The sequence below is a fragment of the Monodon monoceros genome, unplaced genomic scaffold (assembly GCF_005190385.1).
Source record: "Monodon monoceros isolate NGI ecotype Baffin Bay Population unplaced genomic scaffold, NGI_Narwhal_1 Super_Scaffold_11, whole genome shotgun sequence".
NCBI lineage: Eukaryota > Metazoa > Chordata > Mammalia > Artiodactyla > Monodontidae > Monodon > Monodon monoceros.
In genome coordinates, this window is record NW_021703767.1 from 68,641,418 (window position 1) to 68,664,170 (window position 22,753).

At 50.4% G+C, this 22,753-nt stretch overlaps 1 protein-coding gene across 3 annotated transcripts in view; it reads right to left on the reverse strand.

The window, feature by feature from the left end:
• Window positions 1-10,064: 10,064 nt before the first annotated feature.
• The window catches only part of ADCY5 (adenylate cyclase 5), a 155,839-nt gene continuing 143,150 nt past the window's right edge, over window positions 10,065-22,753 (reverse strand). Inside the window, exons 18-22 of one of the 3 annotated variants that reach the window (XR_003792385.1) lie at window positions 16,865-17,128; window positions 15,600-15,804; window positions 13,770-13,970; window positions 12,653-12,777; window positions 10,922-10,944 (exon numbers count right to left, since the gene is read on the reverse strand). Coding sequence is in view for 2 of the 3 variants with exons in the window: in XM_029214843.1 (XP_029070676.1) it covers window positions 10,816-10,944; window positions 12,653-12,777; window positions 15,600-15,804; window positions 16,865-17,128 (723 nt within the window). In the remaining variant the exon portion in view is untranslated. Of the gene's footprint in view, window positions 10,945-12,652; window positions 12,778-13,091; window positions 13,971-15,599; window positions 15,805-16,864; window positions 17,129-22,753 lie in introns of those variants that run through there. The other 2 variants (XM_029214843.1, XM_029214842.1) reach the window with 2 other exon arrangements.

Consider the following 22,753-nt stretch of genomic DNA (forward strand, 5'->3'; position numbering starts at 1 on the left):
AGAAATTCTGAAGGATCCTCATTTGGTTTCTGTTTTACCTCCCGTACTCTATTAAGGCTTCTTTGTTTTGGCACCCTCTTCGCAATCCTGCAAGAATGCAATCTCGATAATGTTCAGCATTCTCGTCCCAGTTAGGGTCCGTTGTTGCTATAGCTAGCTACACTTGCAGCAGCCTGTACTGGGTTACCAGGGGCTTCTGTATGAAGCCCATCTACTTCCTCCCTAGGTTTATCCAGCACCATTCTATGTTCTTCTGAAGTGCGGAGGGAATTCGGAGGGAATTTAATAAACTTTCAACAACTGCCCGGGTTGTGGGTTTCAGAAATCAGAAAGACACTTTCCATTTTCTGGGGGTCATCTCTATAAATTGGCATACTGTTGTTTTTGTTTTGTTTTGGCTGCACTGTGTGGCATGTGGGATCTTAGTTCCCTGACCAGAGATCGAACCCGGGCTCCTGCAGTGGAAGCACGGGTCTTAACCACTGGACCACCAGGGAAGTCCTGGCATGTTGTTCTTCTAATTGATTAAACCTGAAGTTGAAAAGGGGGCGTGGACCCAGATCAATGCCATCGGCTGCTCAGTCTCAGCATTTTTACCTCCAATGGGGATTTGCCTTGACAGTGGGATTGCCCTACCAGAGTTTGGGTAGCTCCCTGGTGGATATGAGAGGGGGAGACCATTCCTATCTCTCGATCCTCAGAGACAGGGGGGAAGGGGGCCTGAGACTGTGGCTCAGGCACTGGCAGGGAAGGAGCAGCAGCCTCATCATATGGGGGTGGAGGAGGAGCAGGCAGAGTGTTCCACTGAATTAACAGCAAGTCGTCCTCCTTTTCATTGGGATCAAGTAAAACAGGCTTCTTTGCCTTCCCTTCCTATTGGATTGTAATCTTATTTTCTCTGTACAGGTTTACTCTGATACAATGACATAAAAGACTGTACATAAGGTATTTCATTCCACTTTTCTTCCTATTTACAAAATAAATCTAGTTGCAAAATTGTAACATAATTTAGACAGAAAGATAGACAAGATGAAAAGGCAGAGGGCTATGTACCAGATGAAGGAACAAGATAAAACCCCAGAAAAACAACTAAATGAAGTGGAGATAGGCAACCTTCCAGAAAAAGAATTCAGAATAATGATAGTGAAGATGATCCAGGACCTCGGAAAAACAACGGAGGCAAAGATCAAGAAGATGCAAGGGCTTCCCTGGTAGTGCAGTGGTTGAGAGTCCGCCTGCTGATGCAGGGGACATGGGTTTGTGCCCCGGTCCGGGAAGACCCCACATGCCGCGGAGCGGCTGGGTCCGTGGGCCATGGCCCCTGAGCCTGCGCGTCCGGAGCCTGTGCTCCGCAACGGGAGAGGCCACAATAGTGAGCGGCCTGCGTACCGCAAAAAAAAAAAAAAAAAAAGAAGATGTAATAAATGTTCAAAGACCTAGAAGAATTAAAGAACAAACGGAGATGAACAATACAATAACTAAAATGAAAAATACAGTAGAAGGAATCAATAGCAGAAAAACTGGGACAGAAGACCAGATAAGTGGCCTGGAAGACAGAATGGTGGAATTCACTGCTGTGGAGCAGAATAAAAAAAGAATGAAAAGAAATGAAGACAGCCTAACAGACCTCTGGGACAGCATTAAACGTAAAAACATTCTCATTATAGGGGTCCCACAAGAAGAGAAAGAGAAAGGACCCAAGAAAATATTTGAAGAGATTATAGTCAAAAACTTCCCTAACACGGGAAAGGAAATAGCCACCCAAGTCCAGGAAGCGCAGAGAGTCCCATAGAGCTTAAACCCAAGGAGAAACACGCCGAGACACATAGTAATCAAATTGGCAAAAATTAAAGACAAAGAAAAATTACTGAAAGCATCAAGGGAAAAACAACAAGTAACATACAAGGGAACTCCCATAAGGTCAACAGCTGATTTCTCAGCAGAAACTCTACAAGCCAGAAGGGAGTGGCATGACATATTTAAAGTGAGGAAAGGGAAGAAGCTACAACTAAGATTACTCTACCCAGCAAGGATCTCATTCAGATTCGATGGAGAAATCAAAAGCTTTAAAAGCTAAGAGAATTCAGCACCACCAAAACAGCTCTACAACAAATGCTAAAGGAACTTCTCTAAGTGGGAAACACAAGAGAAGAAAAGGACCTACAAAAACAAACCCAAAACAATTAAGAAAATGGTAATAGGAACATACATATCAATAATTACCTTAAGTGTGAATGGATTAAAGGCTCCAACCAAAAGACACAGGCTCACTGGATGGATACAAAACAAGACCCATATACTGTCTACAAGAGACCCATTTCAGACCTAGGGATACATACAGAATGAAAGTGACAGGGTGGAAAAAGATATTCCATGCAAATGGAACTCACAAGAAAGCTGGAGTAGCAATACTCATATCAGATAAAACAGACTTTAAAATAAAGAATGTTACAAGAGACAAGGAAGGACACTACATAATGATCAAGGGATCAATTCAAGAAGAAGATATAACAATTATAAATATATATGCACCCAACATAGGAGCACCTCAATACATAGGCAACTGCTAACAGCTATAAAAGAGGAAATCGACAGTAACACAATAATAGTGGGGGACTTTAACACCTCACTTACACCAATAGACAGATCATCCAAACAGAAAATTAATAAGGAAACACAAGCTTTAAAGGACACAGTAACCAGATAGATTTAATTGATATTTACAGGATATTCCATCCAAAAACAGCAGATTACACTTTCTTCTCAAGTGCACAAGGAACATTCTCCAGGATAGATCACATCTTGGGTCACAAATCAAGCCCCAGTAAATTTAAGAAAATTGAAATCATATCAAGCATCTTTTCTGACCACAACTGTATGAGATTAGAAATGAATTACAGGGGAAAAAACGTAAGAAACACAAACACATGGAGGCTAACAATACATTACTACATAACCAAGAGATCACTGAAGAAATCAAAGAGGAAATCAAAAAATACCTAGAGACAAATGACAATGAAAACATGATGATCCAAAACCTATGGGATGCAGCAAAAGCAGTTCTAAGAGGGAAGTTTATAGCAATACAACCCTACCTCAAGAAACAAGAAACATCCCAAATAAACAATCTAATCTAACCTTACACCTAAAGGAACTAGAGAAAGAAGAACAAACAAAACCCAAAGTTAGTGGAAGGAAAGAAATCATAAAGATTAGAGCAGAAATAAATGAAATAGAAACAAAGAAAACAATAACAAAGATCAATAAAACTAAAAGCTGGTTCTTTGAGGAGATAAACAAAATGGATAAACCATTAGCCAGACTCATCAAGAAAAAGAGGGAGATCAAATCAATAAGATTAGAAAGGAAAAAGGAGAAGTTACAACAGCAATGCAGAAATACAAAGCATCCTAAGAGACTATTACAAGCAACTCTATGCCAATAAAATGGACAACCTGGAAGAAATGGACAAATTCTTAGAAAGGTATAACCTTCCAAGACTGAACCAGGAAGAAATAGAAACTATGAACAGACCAATCACAAGTAATGAAATTGAAACTGTGATTAAAAATCTTCCAACAAGCAAAAGTCCAGGACCAGATGGCTTCACAGGTGAATTCTAACAAACATTTAGAGAAGAGCTAACACGCATCCTTCTCAAACTCTTCTAAAAAATTGCAGAGGAAGGACCACTCCCAAACTCATTCTATGAGGCCACCATAACCCTGATAACAAAACTAGACAAAGATACTACAAAAAACAAAAATTACAGACCAATATCCCTGATGAATATAGATGCAAAAATCCTCAACAAAATATTAGCAAACAATCCAACAACACATTAAAAGGATCATACACCATGATCAAGTAGAATTTATCCCAGGGATGCAAGGATTCTCAATATACGCAAATCAATCAATGTGATACACCATATTAACAAATTGAAGGATAAAAACCATATGATTATCTCAATATTCAGGAAAAAGCTTTTGACAAAATTCAACACCCATTTATGATAAAAACTCTCCAGAAGGTGGGCAGAGAGGGAACCTACCTCAACATAATAAAGGCCATACACGACAAACCCACAGCAAACATCATTCTCAATGGTGAAAAACTGAAAGCATTTCCTCTAAGATCAGGAGCAAGACAAGGATGTCCACTCTCATCACTATTATTCAACATAGTTTTGGAAGTCCTAACCATGGTAATCAGAGAAGAAAAAGAAATAAAAGGAATATAAATTGAAAAATAAGTAGTAAAACTGTCACTGTTTGCAGATGACATGATACTATATATAGAGAATCCTAAAGATGCCACCAGAAAACTACTAGAGCTAATCAATGAATTTGGTAAAGCCGCAGGATACAAAATTAATGCACAGAAATCTCTTGCATTCCTATACACTAATGATAAAAAATCTGAAAGAGAAATTAAGGAAACACTCCCATTTACCATTGTAACAAAAAGAATAAAATACCTAGGCATAAACCTACCTAGGGATACAAAAGACCTGTATGCAGAAAACTATAAGACACTGATGAAATTAAAGATGATACAAACAGATGGAGAGATATACCATGTTATTGGATTAGAAGAATCAATATTGTGAAAATGATTATACTACCCAAAGCAATCTACAGATTCAATGCAATCCCTATCAAATTGCCAATAGCATTTTTTTTTTTTTTTTTTTTTTTTTTACAGAACTAGAACAAAAAATCTTAAAATTTGTATGGAGACAAAAAAGACCCTGAATTGCCAAAGCGGTCTGGAGGGAAAAAAACAGAGCTGGAGGAATCAGACTCCCTGACTTCATACTATAGCACAAAGCTACGGTAATCAAGACAATATGGTACTGGCACAGAAACAGAAATATAGGTCAGTGGAACAGGATAGAAAGCCCAGAGATAAACCCACGCACCTATGGGCAACTAATCTATGACAAAGGATGCAAGGATATACAATGGAGAAAAGACAGTCTCTTCAATAAGTGGTGCTGGGAAAACTGGACAGCTACACGTAAAGGAATGAAATTAGAACACTCCCTAACACCATACACAAAAATAAACTCAAAATGGATTAGAGACCTAAATGTAAGACCAGACACTATAAAGCTCTTAGAGGAAAACATAGGAAGAACACTCTTTGACATTAATCACAGCAAGATCTTTTTGGACCCACCTCCTAGAGTAATGGAAATAAAAACAAAACTAAACAAATGGGACCTAATGAAACTTAAAAGCTTTCGCACAGCAAAGGAAACTACAAAGAAGATGAAAAGACAACCCTCAGAATGGGAGAAAATATTAGCAAACGAATCAATAGACAAAAGATTAATCTCCAAAATATATAAACAGCTCATGCAGCTCAATATTAAAAAAACAAACAACCCAATCCAAAAATGGGCAGAAGACCTAAATAGACATTTTCCAAAGAAGACATACAGATGGCCAAGAAGCACATGAAAAGCTGCTCAACATCACTAATTATTAGAGAAGTGCAAATCAAAACTACAATGAGGTATCACCTCACACCAGTTAGAATGGGCATCATCAGAAAACCTACAAACAACAAATGCTGGAGAGGGTGTGGAGAAAAGGGAACCCTCTTGCACTGTTGGTGGGAATGTAAATTGATACAGCCACTATGGAGAACAGGATGGAGGTTCCTTAAAAAGCTAAAAATAGAATTACCATACGACCCAGCAATCCCACTACTGGGCATATACCCAGAGAAAACCGTAATTCAAAAAGACACATGCACCCCAATGTTCATTGCAGCACTATTTACAATAGCAAGGACATGGAAGCAACCTAAATGCCCATCGACAGATGAATGGATAAAGAAGATGTGGTGCATATATGCAGTGGAATATTACTCAGCCATAAAAAGGCACGGAATTGGGTCATTTGTAGAGACAAGGATAGATCTAGAGACTATCATACAGAGTGAAGTAAGTCAGAAAGAGAAAAACGATTGTTGTATATTCATGCATATATGTGGAACTTAGAAAAATGGTACAGATGAACCAGTTTGCAGGGCAGAAATTGAGACACAGATGTAGAGAACAAACGTATGGACACCAAGGGGGGAAAGTGGTGGGGGGGTGTTGGTGGTGGTGAGATGAATTGGGAGTTGGGATTGACATGTATACACTAATATGTATAAAATGGATAACTAATAAGAACCTGTTGTATAAAAAAATAAAAGTCAAAAGTCAGAAAAAACCTATCAATTTAAGGATCCATTTTCAGGCCATTTTGGTCTTAGGCCTAAAGCCATGCAGTGTTACCAAAAAATAGCATCTTTTTCTTTTCCATGGATTCATAACTGAGATCTCCCCAGTTTTGGAGAACGCAGCCTAGAAGGCTGCAAGAGGGAACTGAATTAACATTTCCGATTTTGAAGGGGATTTACTGCCAGGTGCTCACAGCAACAAAATCTTTCTACCAGTCCTTGCTATGGTCACCAAGAAGCTCAATCCCCAATAGCCAGTTCTTAATAAGTAAGACAACCCAACACAGACATGGACAAACAAGACCAAGACAAAACCAAACCAAACCAAAACCGCGGGAGTCCCAAGCCTTTAACCCAGGTACAGGGTCCCTCAGCAGCTGTAACCTTTTACCTCATCTGCCACAACCCCGCCAGGTGGGCCTCCAGCCCATGATCTGGTCAGGCTTGCACAGGTGTTTCTTTAACAAGGTTTCTCATCCAAAAGTCATCTTCCAAACCGTTCCTTCACTCCAAAATGAAACTAAGCGCGGGAGGTCAGCGGCACCTCCCTGGGTAAATCCCGCGTGGGGTAGGGGGTGGGAGAGGTCGCCCCTGGAACAAATGGCCCAGGCAGCTACTTGGACTTGTCTACAGGCTCTCAATACTGGCAGGGGGCTGATGAACCATGGGCAAAACTCCGTTTGGACTTACCTTCTGGCTGGCTCACCAAACCTGTTACGGAACCAGGTTCATGCTCACCGAAGCACAGCAAGCCAAAACGCTGAGACGCCAAGGTTTGCAGCAAACAGAGGGTTTATTTGCAAGGCAGCTAAGAGAGGAGACGGGAGAACACACCTCAGATCCACCTCCCCAAGGCAAGGGGCTCGGGGTATTTATATAGGATAACCAATAAAGAAGCAGGGCGGTTTGAGGACCATGGAGTGTGGGGAAAGGTGATTGGAAAAAGGTGCAAAAATCCCTGTTCTGCGCAAGCGTAACTAAGCTACAGGCCTCTGCTCGGTCAAAAGGTCACTTGCGCATGCCTAGTTGAAGGGTTGGTGGTTAAGAGTTTTAACCAGCTCAGCTTGAACCAGAAGCAGCTGACTCTAAGTCTCTGGAAAACAACTCGGGCCAATATGTTATTGTTTCGGCTACGTGCAGATTGGAGGACACGCAAGTCTTTTGTAGCAACAATTAAAATGACCTTGATTAGTGAAGGCAGGTTACAGGTGAAATGGAACTGACTAACAATTACCCACGGTTTCACTCCAGCCTGAAAAGATCTTCGAATTAAACTTTAGCTCTATGCAATTACATCCTTCACCACGCACATTTGAATTCCTAATGTCTATTCTCTTTGGGGCAGGAGACCTGCCTAGGACCAGGACTACCACATCTGTGTCCCCATGTGGCCACTGTTGCAATGAACCCCAGTGAAGTGTCTTTCAACGGTTCCTTCATTTTCACTTGTGTTCAATTTAATTTGACCAAGCCCCTCTGGTTTTATTTCCTGAACCCAAATATAATCCTGCATCTGATGGGTGCAGCAGCTGGGAATTGCTGAAAAGTGTCCCCTGGCTTCCTACCCCCCTTTGCCTTCCTCTCAGGGGAGGAGGAGTCCTGGACACACATGAACTTACTTCCCTGCCTGGGCTTACCAGACAGGCCCGCTTTAATCTCATCTGTTAATTACCAGCTGTGTGGACTTAGGCAAGTAACTCAACCTCTCTGTTTCTTCATCAGTGAAATGCGGTGGCCAGGATGATTAAATGATGGCATGTTTGTAGGGTGCTTATCCCATGCTCTGGCACACAGAGTGCCTACTAAATGGTAGCCCTTGTTCTTAGCTATCCAGGTCAAGTCAGCTCACCTCCTGCCTACATCTCCCCCACTGCCACCTACTTGGGTCCTTTCGATGATCTGTGTTCCCTCTTGTATTTTCAATTTTCATTCCCTTAGCAAAGAAACATGTTTGGCTCACCTGTTTTAAAACATCCTCCCCTTGACCCTGGACCTTTTCTGGTTCCATCCTCCATCCCTTGTCCCCTTCACCCCTGGCCCCTCTCCTCATCTCTCCATCCCTCAGCCTCCTGCACCCTGGCATGTCAAAGGTCACCAGTCCAAGGTCACCAGCGTTCTCCCACCTGTTGCTACAATGACTGCAGTCTTCAGCTGACATTCTCGCCACAGCAGTGCACTGTGCCCACTCAGGGGCACTCTCCACCCTCTGAGGCTCCCTCCGCAGTGCCTCTCCTGTGCTGAGTGCACTGTTCTTCCAGCTGGAGCCAGGCCCACGGCCCAAGATGTAAATCAGACCAGGACACGTTACCAGTGAAAGTGTTTAATAGTTAAATTAGTTAAATAGACTTTTCAATTTCCATGGGAAATCATAATTGTATTCATTTTTGCAAGAGCAGGGATAAAAAGTGTGCACACCCCTTGGAGGGAATGAAGAGCTAGCACTACACGTTGTCACCAGTCACTGCCGGGATGGGGAGGATGGGTCCCCACAAGGCCACGGAGGCCATGACCAACAGGGGAAACACAGGAGAAACTCAGCACACACATTACTCAGGTTGGGAGCAAAATGAAAACCCAGCACCACTGGCGGGCCATATGGAGGGGTCAGGGACTTGAATACAACACCAGGGAGAGAGCCGGCCCCTCATGACAGATGCAAGAGGCGTGATGCAGAATTCAGAGGCTGGAGCAGCAAAAGCACAGAGAGACTAAGGCTGCCAGTTTTAGGTCCATAAGCTTTGCTTCTCAGAGCTGTGTTCAAACTGGGGTGGGAGACAGTGTGTGGAAAGGGGAGGGTGGTGCTAGTGTCCAGTGAGAGGTGGTGCAGGTGGGCATCAAAGTAACATTTCGCAGCTGGCATATAGCTGCCTCCTCACCTCCTTCAAGCCCATGTTGGAGGTAAGAATAATGCTGCCCTGAGAAGCAACGAGAAGATCTGGGCACAGGACCAAAGGATTCTGTTTGAATATGTCTCTATAATAGTATATCATTTCCCAAATGCCTCCCTCATAGGGTATAAAAAATAGAGCTTTTTCTTGGTATATTTGACTGCTTCCTCCCCCCAAAACAAAAATCAGACAAAACGAAATTTCTGCTAGCGTTGCCCCATGGACTCTGAAGCTGGCCTCTACTCTTTCCTCTGTCTGGTTTGCAGGTGGAGAGCAAGGCCACCGCCCTTTCCTTGCCTGAGAACTGCACATTACATCCCCAAGTCTAAGGGATCATCTCCCGAGAGAGCCACCTGCACCTCGGCCAACAGAGGAGCCAGGCAGGCGAGGTTTCCTCACACCCCCAACACCAGCTGAGCTCTCAGAGTTGCAGAAGCTGCCTCTCTGCAGGCAGCAAACGCTGACATCTCAGGGAGTGGAAGGGTGGAAGGTGGCCGAGCTGTCCACGGCAGGTTGAGGCTGCTTCCCTTGATTCCGACTTGGCCTGAGATGGGAAAGAAGCTTTTGTCTTCTTTTCATTTTGTTTGCATTTTACTTAGAGGAAGTGATATGTGTGTGTGTGTGTGTGTGTGTGTGTGTGTGTGTGAGAAAGAGAGAGAGAGAGAGAGGTGGGGTAATGTGTGCATGCATCTTCCTACCTATGGTACCCCGAAAGGATATGCTCACTGTTCTGGTTGGACCTGGGGAAATCTGAAGTGAGGGAAACAGGTGTCCTGAATGAGACCAGTTCCGCAGCATAAACACACACACACACACACTCCAGTACACTGACATACGTACAGTACAAATGAGCACAAATGCCCTGCTGTGCACAGCTGTTTTCTAATATAGAGAATTTACAAAATATAGAATTTGGTATATTTGTTAGATCTCCAAGGTTTTCAATAATACAAAGTAAAAAATACAAAAAGACAAGTTGGGCTCCCCGCCCTCCCTCCCCAGTGGCATCCTGCTTTACCTGTGGGTTTCTTACACGCATACAACTAGCATAGTCTAAAGAAGGGCACAGAAACGTGTTTTTATTTAATAAATATTTTCTTTTTCTCAGAACCGCCACTCCTTGCTCCGGGGCCTCTGGCCTCCCCCTCGCAGTTCTGCCCCCTCCAGGGGCACCGGCTGTGTGTGTGGGTGTGGGAGGAGCCCGCGAGGAAGGCCTCGGTCCCTCCAAAGCCAGCACTCCTGACCCGGGCCCCCTCCACCACGGAGCTGGGCCTCGGCCTCGGTCTGAAGTTTAAAGGTTCACATAGAAAAGCAGCCCCAGAGCCCGAGGCCAGGTGGCGCCGCTTCCCGCCCGCCGAGGCCGTGCTCCCGCCGCCCCGCACACAGAGCTGCCGCGCGCCCAGGCCCCTCCAGCGGCGTCTCTCCGCCCGCGCACGCGCCGCAGCACCCGTTAGAAAACGAGATTCGGACCGAGTCTGGCGGCATCTACGACAGGGGGAGACATCTTTGGTCAGCTTGGTGCTCGCAGGACGCTGGCACCCCGGGGCCTGGGACGGAGACCGCCCGCCCGCCAAGGCAGAAGCTGCTTCTGGAGTCAATGTGGAAAATCTCAGGGCGGCTTCGTGGGCTGGAGCGAGGCTTCCACCGTTTCTCTGGAGGCCAGGCTGCCTGGCGTACGCAGCGGCTGCTAACTGGGCGGGGGCCCTCCGTTGAGGAAGTATGTCATCATCTCGCCTTTGCCCTTGACCTTGACCACACCCCGGCACTCCAGCTGGTACGTGTTGGCGGCCAGCACCTGGTACATGTCTGTGGTGACCTAGGAGGCAAACGAGGAGAGAGGACAGGCCATTCATGACCTGAGCCCTGACTGCCTCCGACTCAGAAGGATGGGCGGCGTGCCCCTGCGGGGCGGCTCGTCCAACGAAGGGCCTCAGAAACCGGAAGGACGGCAGCACCCACCCCTGCTGCGTGGCGTGGCGAGCACCTCGTGTGTGCCTGCGGCCCGCAAACTGCCTGTCATCGTCCACAGTGGGAGAAACGCAGACGCTGAGGGGAGGCGCTCAGGAGCTCACAGCCGTCTGACTCCCCACAATCACTGCCCAAGGGTTTACCAAAGTCTCACTCCTGAGTGATCAGAAAGTTCTAGAAACCAGTTTTTCACCACAGACAGTTGGAGAACCACTGCTGATCTCATTTCATCCTTCTGTGAGGTAAGAACTATGATCTCAGGCTCATAAAATCTAAGTCACTTGCCCGATGTTACGTAGCTAATAAATGCTAGAGCCCGGATTCACTTCAGATGGTACTGCCTGTCTGCTTTGGCTTTTGGAACAAAGAGGAGAATTCACAGGTGGTTTCAGTAATGACACAGCACTACTGCAGGGCGAAGGGCCAGAGCAGGGGGCACAGGAGCAGCAGGACGACGAGCGCCTCACCCCAAGGTGATCCAAGAGCCATTTCCGAGCATAGCCAGCACCCGCCCCCCGCCAGCGCCCCCATCACACGCCTGCTGTCGGACCAGGGAGGAGGGGGCAGCATGTTCCGTGAAAGGTAAGCCCCATGCAAAGGCGAGGTGCTGGGTTGTCGTGTGGTTACTGACTGAGCCCCTCACACCTGTCTGTGGCTGGGGTTGGAGGCTCTGTAAACACTCATCCTGTCTCCCCATCTCCCTTGAGGACCCCCACTCCCATTCTGCTGTCCCTTCCCCTGCCCCCCGCTTTGGCACAGGGATGGAGGTGAGAGAAGGCCATCTGGCCAGGGCCCTCCGGCAGCACCCACAGGCCAGCCAGGGCTGTGCTGGGGTCAGCCCCTTTGTTCAGAGGCCCCCCAGGGGAGAGAAGTTAGGGGCCAGTTAAGCAGCGTCCGTGTGAGCAAGGACCTTAACAGTGGCCCCCGAGGCCGCGGAGGCTAAATGACCGGCCACAGCCTCACAGGGACCCGGGGGTGCCAGACTAGAGCCCAGTCCAGGGCCTCTCTGTGTCAGATTGGAGCAGAAAGAATCAAGGAAGGCCTGAGAAAAACAAAGAAAAGAGGCTGAAGAGCAGCAGGCCTGGGAATCACAAGCACCAGACGCAAAGGATGAAGACGGGAGAACGTCTCCAGGTCTCTGGCCAGGCGCCTTGGCTGTTGAGGCTGGTGGGAGTGCCATCCCGGGACCAGTGGCCTCGTCTGGTTCTCAGAGCTAGGCCCTGAGTGCTGTGGGCTCCATTTGGCAAGACCCTGCTCGTTGCGGCCGCCTCGTGTCCGCTCTGCGTGCCTGGTGGCTTGGCATCTGCAGCGGGCTGCCCTCATCCCCCCCAGTTCCTTCTGTGGCCAGTAGAGGGCTTGCACAGGGTAGAAGATCTGTCCAAGGTACCGACGGACCAAAACACAATTGTGTTCTCCAAGCTTCCAAGATACCAGCGCCAACTGCCCCATCACCCTCAAATCTGGCTGCGGAAATTCTGACTGGGAACAGCAGGCGGCCTGCTGGAAGACCACTTAGCATCACACAGAGGTCCCCACAGGGGTGCTCCTGCACTCACCTGGATGCGGTCGGGCACGCCGGTGCTGTCCATGCGGCTGGCCACGTTCACTGTATTGCCCCAGATGTCGTACTGAGGTTTGCGGGCCCCAATCACCCCAGCCACTACGGGGCCGATATTAAGCCCTGCAGGGGACAGAAGTGAGAGTGCTCATCAGGGTTCAGACTGACGCTTGCCCTGCCTGCCCTCACTACCATTCTCCCTCCCCCCGACTCTTGGCCTGAAGACACCCAGCGTCCTCCCGCCCTGAGGCTGTGCCTAACCCCACAGCTGCCACTGCTCTGCTCCCATTGCATGCTTGCTATCTTGAGACCACAGGAACCCAATCACATAGCCGCTGCTCCTGTGTCCTCGCCACCCAGGCAACGTTCAGCTCCTGCAAATCCACCGCCAGACTGCCCTCTTCAAAGTTTCCAGTAACCTCTGTGTTGTCTGATTGCCTTTCCTTAATTCCCCCTCTCTCGGTGGCATTTAAGTTTTCACCTTCAACTCGGACTCAATATACCAGACTCGCCATTTTCTTCTTCCTTGCTCCTCTGTTTGTTTCAGGGGTGCCACCATTCTCGTTCTTAGAACCTACCTCCTAGCCCACCTCCCTGCCCCCAGAGTCTCCTCTCTCCAGGTAATCCTCCCTCAGGCCTCTGAGCCAGGGCGGTGATGCCACAGCACCGTCCACATGGGCTCTCCCTCTCCATCTCTCTCCTACACTTCTGCTCCGGTCTGTCTGCCTTCCCAGTCCCGCCCAAGACAACACTGAGCAACCCTGCCCCTGAGCCTCTGCCGTGCTGTTCTCCACCTCAAGTGTCCTTCCTCCTCCTCTCCTGGCGAAGTCCTTCCTGGACACATCTGCCTCACCCGGCATTCGCTAGACATTTCCTGCCCCATCTCCAAGCCCCAGGGTGCTCCCTCCTATTACATAAACTGTCTCTCACACTGGGCCTTATTAAGCCTCACTGTTGCTTAACTCTTGTGTGTGAGCGGCAGGACCACAAACACAGCAGAAGCTCCCACATACACCCCTTGGCCACTCACTAAGTCAGAAATGTCATCAGTTTTCAAAACTGTTCCCTCCACGACCCTCCTCTTTGGTTCCATCAAACCACATGTAGCTTTTTACCTCACGTGCTATTCCCAGGCTGGACTGTCGCCCTCACTGGCCAAAAGCCACGCTCCCCAGGGAAGACGTTCCTGAGTCTGTAGGACGGGATCTGCCACACAAGGCTCCCAACTGCCTGCCCAGCTACTTATCTGCCTGCCACTCAGTCCCCAGTCCTGGTCCAATGAAGGAGCTGGGGCGGCTCACAGAAATAAGTGCACACTGGGAGAAAAGTGGAGATCAGTGCGGATGAGGGAGATGGGGTGAAAGGAAAATAAGAATGGCAGCATGCCAGGAAACCAAGAGTGACATTAACATAGAAGCACAGGCTGCCCTCAGTTAAAGCAGGCCCCCAGCTGGCTCTGGTCTGGCTTTCCAGCAGCCGATGCAAAACGAAAACCTGGTCCAGTCCACAGGCATGTGTCCACGGGCCCACACCGCCAGCTCCTCGGGGAAAGCTCAGTTCCCAGCACTCGGGCCAGAACGAAAGGTCTCCTGAGGACATTCATGATCACAATATTGATTTTTAGGAATCCAATATTTCAGTCTAATGTGCTAATTTTTAGAAATGAAACACCAGTATTTTTGTTGGTGAATCTCTGTTCCTGTTTTACAGAATTTGAAATCTGAATAATTTTTGGCATGAGATATTTCTTGGAGGGGGGGGTCAATCATACAGTAAAATTTTGACAGGAACAAAGGCCTGCTCTTTTGGAAAGCATTCTTTACCTCCACCGTCCTCAGAAGGAGGAGAGAGCAATGCTCGACAAAGCAGTTTCTTCTGAAAAAGGAACTCTTACTCTGAAAGCCTGGGCATCCTTGGCAAGATACATGCTAAAAAAACAAACTGCTGAGACACCTTGAACCTTATCAAGCAACACAGAGTAGTGATTCTGAGATCATTCTGTGGATATAGTAGGGGAGCGAACAGGCAAGTGTGCTGCTGCGCTATTCTTTCAGCTCTTCTGTAGAGTTGAAACGTGTCAGAATAAAAGGTTGGGGTAATAAAACAACAAAATTGAATACCAAAAGGTGTACGGCACAGGGAATATAGCCAATATTTTACAATAACTTTAAATGGAGTATAATCTATAAAAATATTGAATCACTATGTTGTACACCCGCAACTAATATAATATTGTAAATCAACTATACTTCAATTAAGGAATAAAATAATAAAATACAAATAATGAAAAAAAATTATATAGGGTTTTGGTTCAAAGATTTTCTGAACAAGTAGAGTATGGCTCTGCCTGTTTTGAAACTGACCCAGGGCCTCTGCTCAGAGCTCCCCACTCTCTCCCGCAGCGGCCCTGCCTCCAGGACACCACAGCATCTACGAAGCTCCTCAAAGCCACACAGCGAGGGCCAAGGCATTTGACAAAGAAGGGATCCAGGGAAGGATATGTGGACTTGACTTATCTCCACATCCTCACCATTTCTTTCCCCAGTTCGCGTAGACCAGAAGAGCTTTCACAGCACCTAGAAGATTGTGCTCACGTGTGCACAGAAACCACTTGGAGCTCAGTGATAACCTCTCTCTGAGTTCCCGCCTCTCCCACTGGGGGCCCCTCTGCCCTTGGCGCACAGCATCCCCCCACAAAGCCTTTCTGGCAGGCACAGTGAGTGGGAGAGGCAGGAACTCAAAGAGGGTGTCCAGTGCTTACCACCATGCAGAGGAGGCACCTCCAGGCCCTGGGAGAACTCTGCTGTGTGATGGGGGCCTACCCCCACCCCTCGGGCAGGGACACACTGCATTGTTAGCCTCTGCTCGGACTGGGTCATGGTGGCGGCATGGGGGATGGTGGGTGGGAGTCCCAACAAGCCCTCGGGACTCCAGGCCGGGCTCACCAATCTTCATCTGGAAGTTGTTGAAGGAGTGCTCGTTGATGTACTTCATTTGGTCCATCAGCTTCATGGCGAAGTCAGCCAGAGCTTTGATGTGGGTCTTGCCCACCTTGTCATAGGTGGAGTCGTTGAGGCCCGAGGCGGCCATGTAGGTGCTGCCGATGGTCTTGATCTTTTCCAGCTGCCTGAACCGATCCTCACTGATGATCTGGACAGATGGAGGACAAACTGGGTCACCCCCAAGTTGGGCACTGAGGTCTGCAGGGAAGTGCAGCAGCACGGCCCCTCTTGTCTCCTCAGTTCACACAGGGGGCCCGTTTCCGTCACCAACTCAGTGCAAAGCCCTGGTGCTCCCCAACAGTCTGGCCTTCTCCAGCACTTACCCTGTGGCTGTCTAGTGGCTGTGGGCTATCTATGAGCCCAGCCCCGTACAAGAGCCCCTGGGGCCAGGTCACTAGTCACCTCTGGGGCTCTGTCCTCCGACAGGGATTGGCAGCCATTTTCCCCTTTCCCGGCTCAGGTCTCCATCCCTCCCAGGGAGACCTCCTCACCATTGTCCAGCAGGACACTCTCCTCCTGTCTCCAGGACCTGCTGGAAGCCTGTCCACACCCATTGCAGCCAACTCCAGTTACCCCGCCGCCCGGGAGTCTCGGGGCCTGCTTCTGACACTGCCTGGTCCCAGCTCCACGCCCCAGCCCCTGTATTCCCGCTGGGCTCGTCCCTCTCACGCTCACTACGCGGTGAGCTCCCAGCCCCGAGACTGCTCTACTGGTCACAGCATCCCCAGGGCCTGGCACACACTGGGTGCTCAACAAGGGAGTAATAAACCAAGAAGAAAATGTCTTTGTTTCTGCCTCTGCTGTTCAGGGCTTTGCATCTTTGTCCTGCCTCCTCCTTTAGCCTGGGAACTCCTCCTCCCTCGGACTCTCTCAAATGCTGAGTCCCAGCCTGAGCCCCATCCAGTCCTAGATGGCATGAGAGGAACGGCGGGTGATGGGGGCGAGTCAGCCAGGCGGGGCTTCGATGGGGCAGCCAACGTGCACAGACTGCAAATTCAAACAGCTGGGCTGGGACTCCAGCTCTGCCGCTTGCAGGCAGTGACCCAAGGCAGGACGCTTAACGTGCGGGGGCCACGTCCTCCCCATCGTGACATGGTGATGGGGAGGAAATGTATGCAGATGCCTGGGACAGTGCCTGGGACACAGAGCGCCTGACGCCTCTGCTCACATCTGGTGATGGGAAAGGGGGCGTCGGGGCCCGGCCGCACCTCGTCAAAGTCGGCGATGATCTCGTTGAGCAGCCTCAGGCACTCGACGCCCTCGTTGTTGGCCTCCAGCTCCACGTAGAACTCGGAGAAGTTGGCGATGGAGGCGAACATGACGGCCACGCACTCACACGACTGATAGTAGAGCTCATCGTTGCGCCGCTCGCGGGCCAGGAAGTGCGCGGCTACGTCCTTGGGCAGGATGTTGTGCAGAAGCCGCCGGTTGTAGGCCTGCAGCTCCTCCATCTCCTCCTTCTCCTCGGTGGCCTGGGGCAGAGGACTCGGTCAGAGGGAGGGCAAGCATCGTGCTGCTCAGAAAAAGGCAGTGCAATCTGCCCACGTGCCAACGCAGGCCCAAGATTTCAGCAAGTGCTGACCTTGCATCCTCGCTGCTGTCTCTGCTTCCTGGTTTTCTATGAAGAGCATCTCTTACTTTGACCAACAGAAAAGAGAGATCTGTAGGTAGCTAACTCTTCCCGCCTACCTCTTGGAAAGCGACACCTATGAGAGCATTGATCCTGAAGGAGGGAACCCTTAGTGGACACAGGCCCCGGAGGAGAGGCCGGAAGGATCCTGTCTGCCCCAGATGAGGAGAAGGCAGGAGGGTAAAGGGATGGTCCAAAACCACACCCAAATGGCCCTCCGGCCATCCAAAGGCTCCTTGACTTTCCATTTTCCCCTCCATATCGGGAAATGCGATCGGAAAGGCGGTTTGAGAAAAATCACTTTAGCAGACTGACCACAGAGAAAAGGGCTCGAAGCGCTGCCCGTTCTCCCTGGTTCCCTAAGAGCTGACTCATCCCAGGGCCAGACGCAACCCGCAGGGCCAGGAGGTGCAGGTACCCCGAGGTTCCCACCTGGGCGGGACAAGGACATCACTGATGACTTTGGTTCTCCCCTAGCTTGGGTCCTGGGTCTGGGACAAGCTCACTCTCCAGGATAAAGGGGCAGTGCAGAGCCCTCGGGTCAAGAGGCCAACAGTGGCCCACAGGCTGAAGCACAGAGGTAGTCCTGCACCTCGGCATGCGACGAGCCAGATGACCAGAGTGTTCAAGGGACACGGGGGTACAGACTGGAGTCTGCAGGCTTCCTCTCCTCAATGGCAAACAAAATGGCCTCCTGAACTGGGGGTGGCCGTGTTGGTAAGGCAGGCAGGCAGGCAGGCAAAGGATCACTGGCAGGGCTGTTTAAAGGATCCAGCCAGTCCGCCTGGGCCTTCCCTAACTACACATGGAGGCCCTTCTATTCACTGCAACTAGAACATCCAAAAGGGCCAGGACTATTTCTCAGGGCCCCGGATCTCCCGGTAGGCGGTGGCTGCCTACAGGGAAGGAGCTGGCACACCTGCAGGACTGGGTCCAGCAGGGAAGGAGAAAGCTCAGGGACCCTAAGGCTCAGGATCTAAGCCTTGCCTCTGAGGTGAGAGGACCCACTTCATTCCTGGAGCCACTGGAAACGTGGCCACAAGGATGGGGGTCACACCCGAGGAAGCTCCTGGACCCTCAGGTGCCTGGGGGCGGTCCAGCGGGCATGTGCTGTCTTCCTGCCAGGTGACCTCTGCTCCTATGAGGTGGGACAGTTTGACCACCCCCCTCCCCATAAATAAGTACCACCTGCTCCTACTCGGGAACGGGTGTGCCAGAGGGAGAAGGCTGGAGTGGGAATCCCATACTTCTCGCCTGCTGTCCCGTGGAGGAGCCCCAGCTGGTCCATCTGCCTCTGAAAATGCACCTGACTGCCCCCACCCCCGCTCCCCACATGTCCGGGGACGCTGGAGCGCCTCAGCTCCTCGGATCAGCCTGCAGGTGGCAGAAATGTGACACGTGCCTTCCCAGAGAGCCTCTGCCCAACATGGCAGGCAGGGTGGCTGTGGAGGCTGTGGGTGGGGACTCAGGGAACAGAGACGCGGCTGGGGACGCATGCCAAGCGCAGAGGCCCTGGCCAGGTGTGGCTGCCACATCTGGGGAGCTCTGCCCAAGACATGCAGCACAGCCAGCTGCTTCTAGGGCTGGGCTCTGCCCAGGCAGGATAGCTTAGGGGTCCACAGACGCTTGCTGGTGCTAGTAAGTTCAATGCTGTGGGAGGGGACAAGAACGGGCTCTCCCGAGAGCTGAGGCCGAGTGGAGGGGGCCTTGCGGGTTAGGGTGTGTTCCTCGTGCAGGTGCTTCAGGGAAGCTAAGAACCCCAGGCTCCCCACCTCCCCGTCAGCACCGCACCCACCCATCATGACCACAGACCCGACAGCTAAATGGGCTGCTGCGTAAGACTGGGCGTGCGGATTGGACCATCGCTCACCCATCCCAAGGACCTGCGTTCAGGTTATTGTTTATCCCTCCCCAAAGCCCTGGAGCACAAGGGGAGATGGAGGGAGGCGGATGCAACATGAGCCTGTCAGAGAGCTTGAGTGGAGAGAGGCTGACACACCTACAGCAGGGAGAGACACGCTCACCACCCGCCCGCGGACACACAGCGTGCACGGCCGCCTTAATTGTGTTCAAAATGGGAAGTGGTCAGCCACTTCCCTTCCAATTTTCCCTTCCTTCCTGCCTTGCGCAGAGCCCTTGGTGCCTGAAGAAGGAAGTGACCAGAGGAAGGGGTGCCACGTGTGGTATGTCCAGTGTGCAAGGAAGCAGGGCAGTGAGGGGGAGAGGGCATGGTAGGGCAGAGAAGGGGGCTGGGGCGGGTGGGAGGTCAGTTCCGTCGAGCCAATGAGTAAATAGATGAAAGGAATGGAAGGGGAGGTTCTCACTGCCAGAGATGATATTTGCATGCATGGAAGGGAGAAGGCTAGAAAGAAGCCTGAGGTGTTGCATTGGCAATGGGGGTGCTGCTATAAACTCACGGTTTTAAATATCAACAGACAGATATTGGAGTAGTATCCATCTATATGTATGTGTGTATGTGTATGTTGGTTTCTGTGTTCCTCTATACCTACATACATTTCCTGGCTTTGTCCACAGAGAGGACCTAGAACAGTGAGCACACTGAGTGCCCTGATCTGGGTTTCTAAATACCATTCTCCACTCAAAAGAACTGGGGCACTTTGAAGGGAAAGTACGTGACGAGCCCCAGACATCTTCTTGTGCCAGAAAGTAAGAAGATGCTCAAAGAATGATGGAGCCGACTGAAGACACACCGACCAGAGCCAGGACAATTAAAGCATTAAAATAAGTGAGAGGAGCAGAGTAAACCCCACTGAATCCGACAGGAATCTGGGAGCCTGTGCTGATGCAGATAAATGAACGACCACGTAAATGCGAGGGGGAGGAGGAGAGCTCTGCCTTACAGGAGAATGCCGATTAACAAATGCAGAAGGAATGACAGACATAGGTCATCACTACCTGGCAGGCAGGAGTCAGCAATGGATGCTGAGGCTGGTGGGTGAGGTTTGCTGGAGATCAGAATATTGGCGTAATACCAGAGTATCTTTCCACAAAATGCTAATTGAGTACAAAGGGGAATATGGGGACCTGACAGTGGAGAAATCTGGCAGACGCCCACTTGAGTGGGTGATCAAGGTAAATGTCACCACGGGTGGGACAGACCACCATAGAGGAGTCCCCAGGGTGATGCTCTGAGAAGTGCACAGTGTCATTTCCACGGTTTTCCTCCAAGAAGGCATGGCCTGAGTCTGGACATGGGAAACATCAAGGGCTCTAGACTGAGGGTCACAGAGTAAGGACCTCTTTAAGACTGGCAAACATGAGAGGAGAAGAAAGACAGGAGACATGACAACTAAATGCATAGGGTACACCAGATGGGATCCAGGGCCAGAATTGGGACAGTTGACACAACGTGAACAGCTCTGTGGGTGGGATGGCATTGTGGGTGGACGGTGTTGATTTCCTGGCTGGGAGTTCGCACAGGGATAATGCAGAGAGTGTCCCTGCTTTTGGGAGATAGACACTGGAGAATTTAGGGGGTTGATGGGGCATCGTTTCAGAAAAGAGGGGGGGGTGACGGAGCAAATGTAGACAAATGGCTGGGGAATCTGATGAAGGGACTGGTGGAGTTCTTTATACTGTTCTTTTAACTATTCTGTAAGTTTAAAGTTATTTTTTAAAACTTCTATAAAAGAAGGTAAAAATGGGGGGGTGCATGGGTATGGGGTAGGAAGTCAGGGAGGAAAGATAAAGAGTGGAAATGAGCTGCTTCTGCAGCCACATGTGGAGAGAAACACTAACAATACAAGTGCCTGACATCGACTGGGTCTCCAAACCTCCCCAAACCCTCAGCACAGCTGGGGTCGGTGGGGGGATGGATGGGGGCAGGCTGCAGCCGGGGACGCAGGAGGCAACGGGAGTGCTTTGGGCAGATGTTGGGGCCTCAGACCAAGGGGACTGGAGGAAGTCTTGTCCACAACACACCCCTTTTTCCCTGGCTGTTTTGGTTCAGGGAGGTTCACCCTGGCTGAAAGCTGGAAGGCTTCAGCTCTCTGGGAGAGACAGGCACCCCGCCTCGTGGCTCCTCCAGGTCTTCCGGGGCTACGAGAAAGCTGCTATTGTCTGGGCACCGGGGAGCCAGAGGTAGGGGCTCCGGGGAAGCTCCAGGCTACTCTGCTCAGCAGGCAGGCGGCCTCGGTTTGACCCTGTGCCCTCAGGAGCTGGACAAGGCCCCGAGATGCGGGTCAAGGGGCAGCTGGTCACAAAGATGCGGAGTGGCAGGCTCACCCTCCCTGGCCTCCGCCCCCTTCTCGGGGCCTTTGTAACACAACAGGGTCACCCAACAGCAACCACCTTGGGAGGGGCTCCCTGGGGGCTCCTGGGGGGAGGCGGGGGTGTGAGCAGAGGAGTGGAGGGGCGTTGGCCCTGGACCCCACAAAGCCTGGTCAGCCCCCAGGAGAGACCTGGGGACCTCCTGGGAGCTTCCCCAAGAAGAGAGGCATGAGCAAGTCGGGAGGAGGCTGGGAGGCTGCTCTCTGAGAAGAGGAGGTGCAGCATCACACTGGGTAACCCCGAGGCCCCTCCCAACCCAGGGCATTCCGCATGGAAAACATGCTCCCCCAGCCTCAGGGCATCCCCACCAGAGACACCCAATAGCAGGGGCAGCCAGATGCCCCCGTCTTCACTCAGCATCCTGTGAAAATCCAGGGCCTCCTGCCCCGGGCCGAAGACTTTAATCTCAACGTTACTAGGAAGCAGAGGATGGAGGAGGCCTAAGCGAGTTGCAGATGAGCTGAAGAACTGGTCTGCACACAGGGGCCAGGCCAGGGGAGGCAAAAAAAGCCGGGCTAAGCTAGGCCTTGCAGGCGGCTGGGCTAGAATAACAGGTCTGAACCCCACCTTCACTCCCATCTAAGACCAGGCTTTCTCTTGGGGCTTCCCTGGTGGCGCAGTGGTTAAGAATCCACCTGCCAATGCAGGGTACATGGGTTCGAGCCCTGGTCCGGCAAGATCCCACATGCCACGGAGCAACTAAGCCTGTGTGCCACAACTACTGAGCCTGCGCTCTAGAGCCCGCGAGCCACAACTACTGAGCCCGTGTGCCGCAACTACTGAAGCCCCCATACCCAGAGCCCGTGCTCCGCAACAAGAGAAGCCACCACAATGAGAAGCTTGCGCACCGTAACGAAGAGTGGCCCGCGCTCGCCGCAAATAGAGAAAGCCCGGGCACAGCAACGGAGACCCAACACAGCCAAAAATAAATAAAATAAACTAAACATATATATATATATATATATATATATATATATATATAAAAGGCAAGACCAGGCTTTCTCATGGGCCCTTGGGTGCCCCCTCCTGCATCTTTTGAGGTGGTCCAGCAGGTCGGAAGGGGCCATAGGGGCTGCTGCTGTAGCACCTGGAGTACCCTGTGCATGGCTCAGCAGCACCCCTCCCGCAGGTGGACACAATCACGGCGCAGGGCACAGAGCCTGGAGGGCAGAGTGCT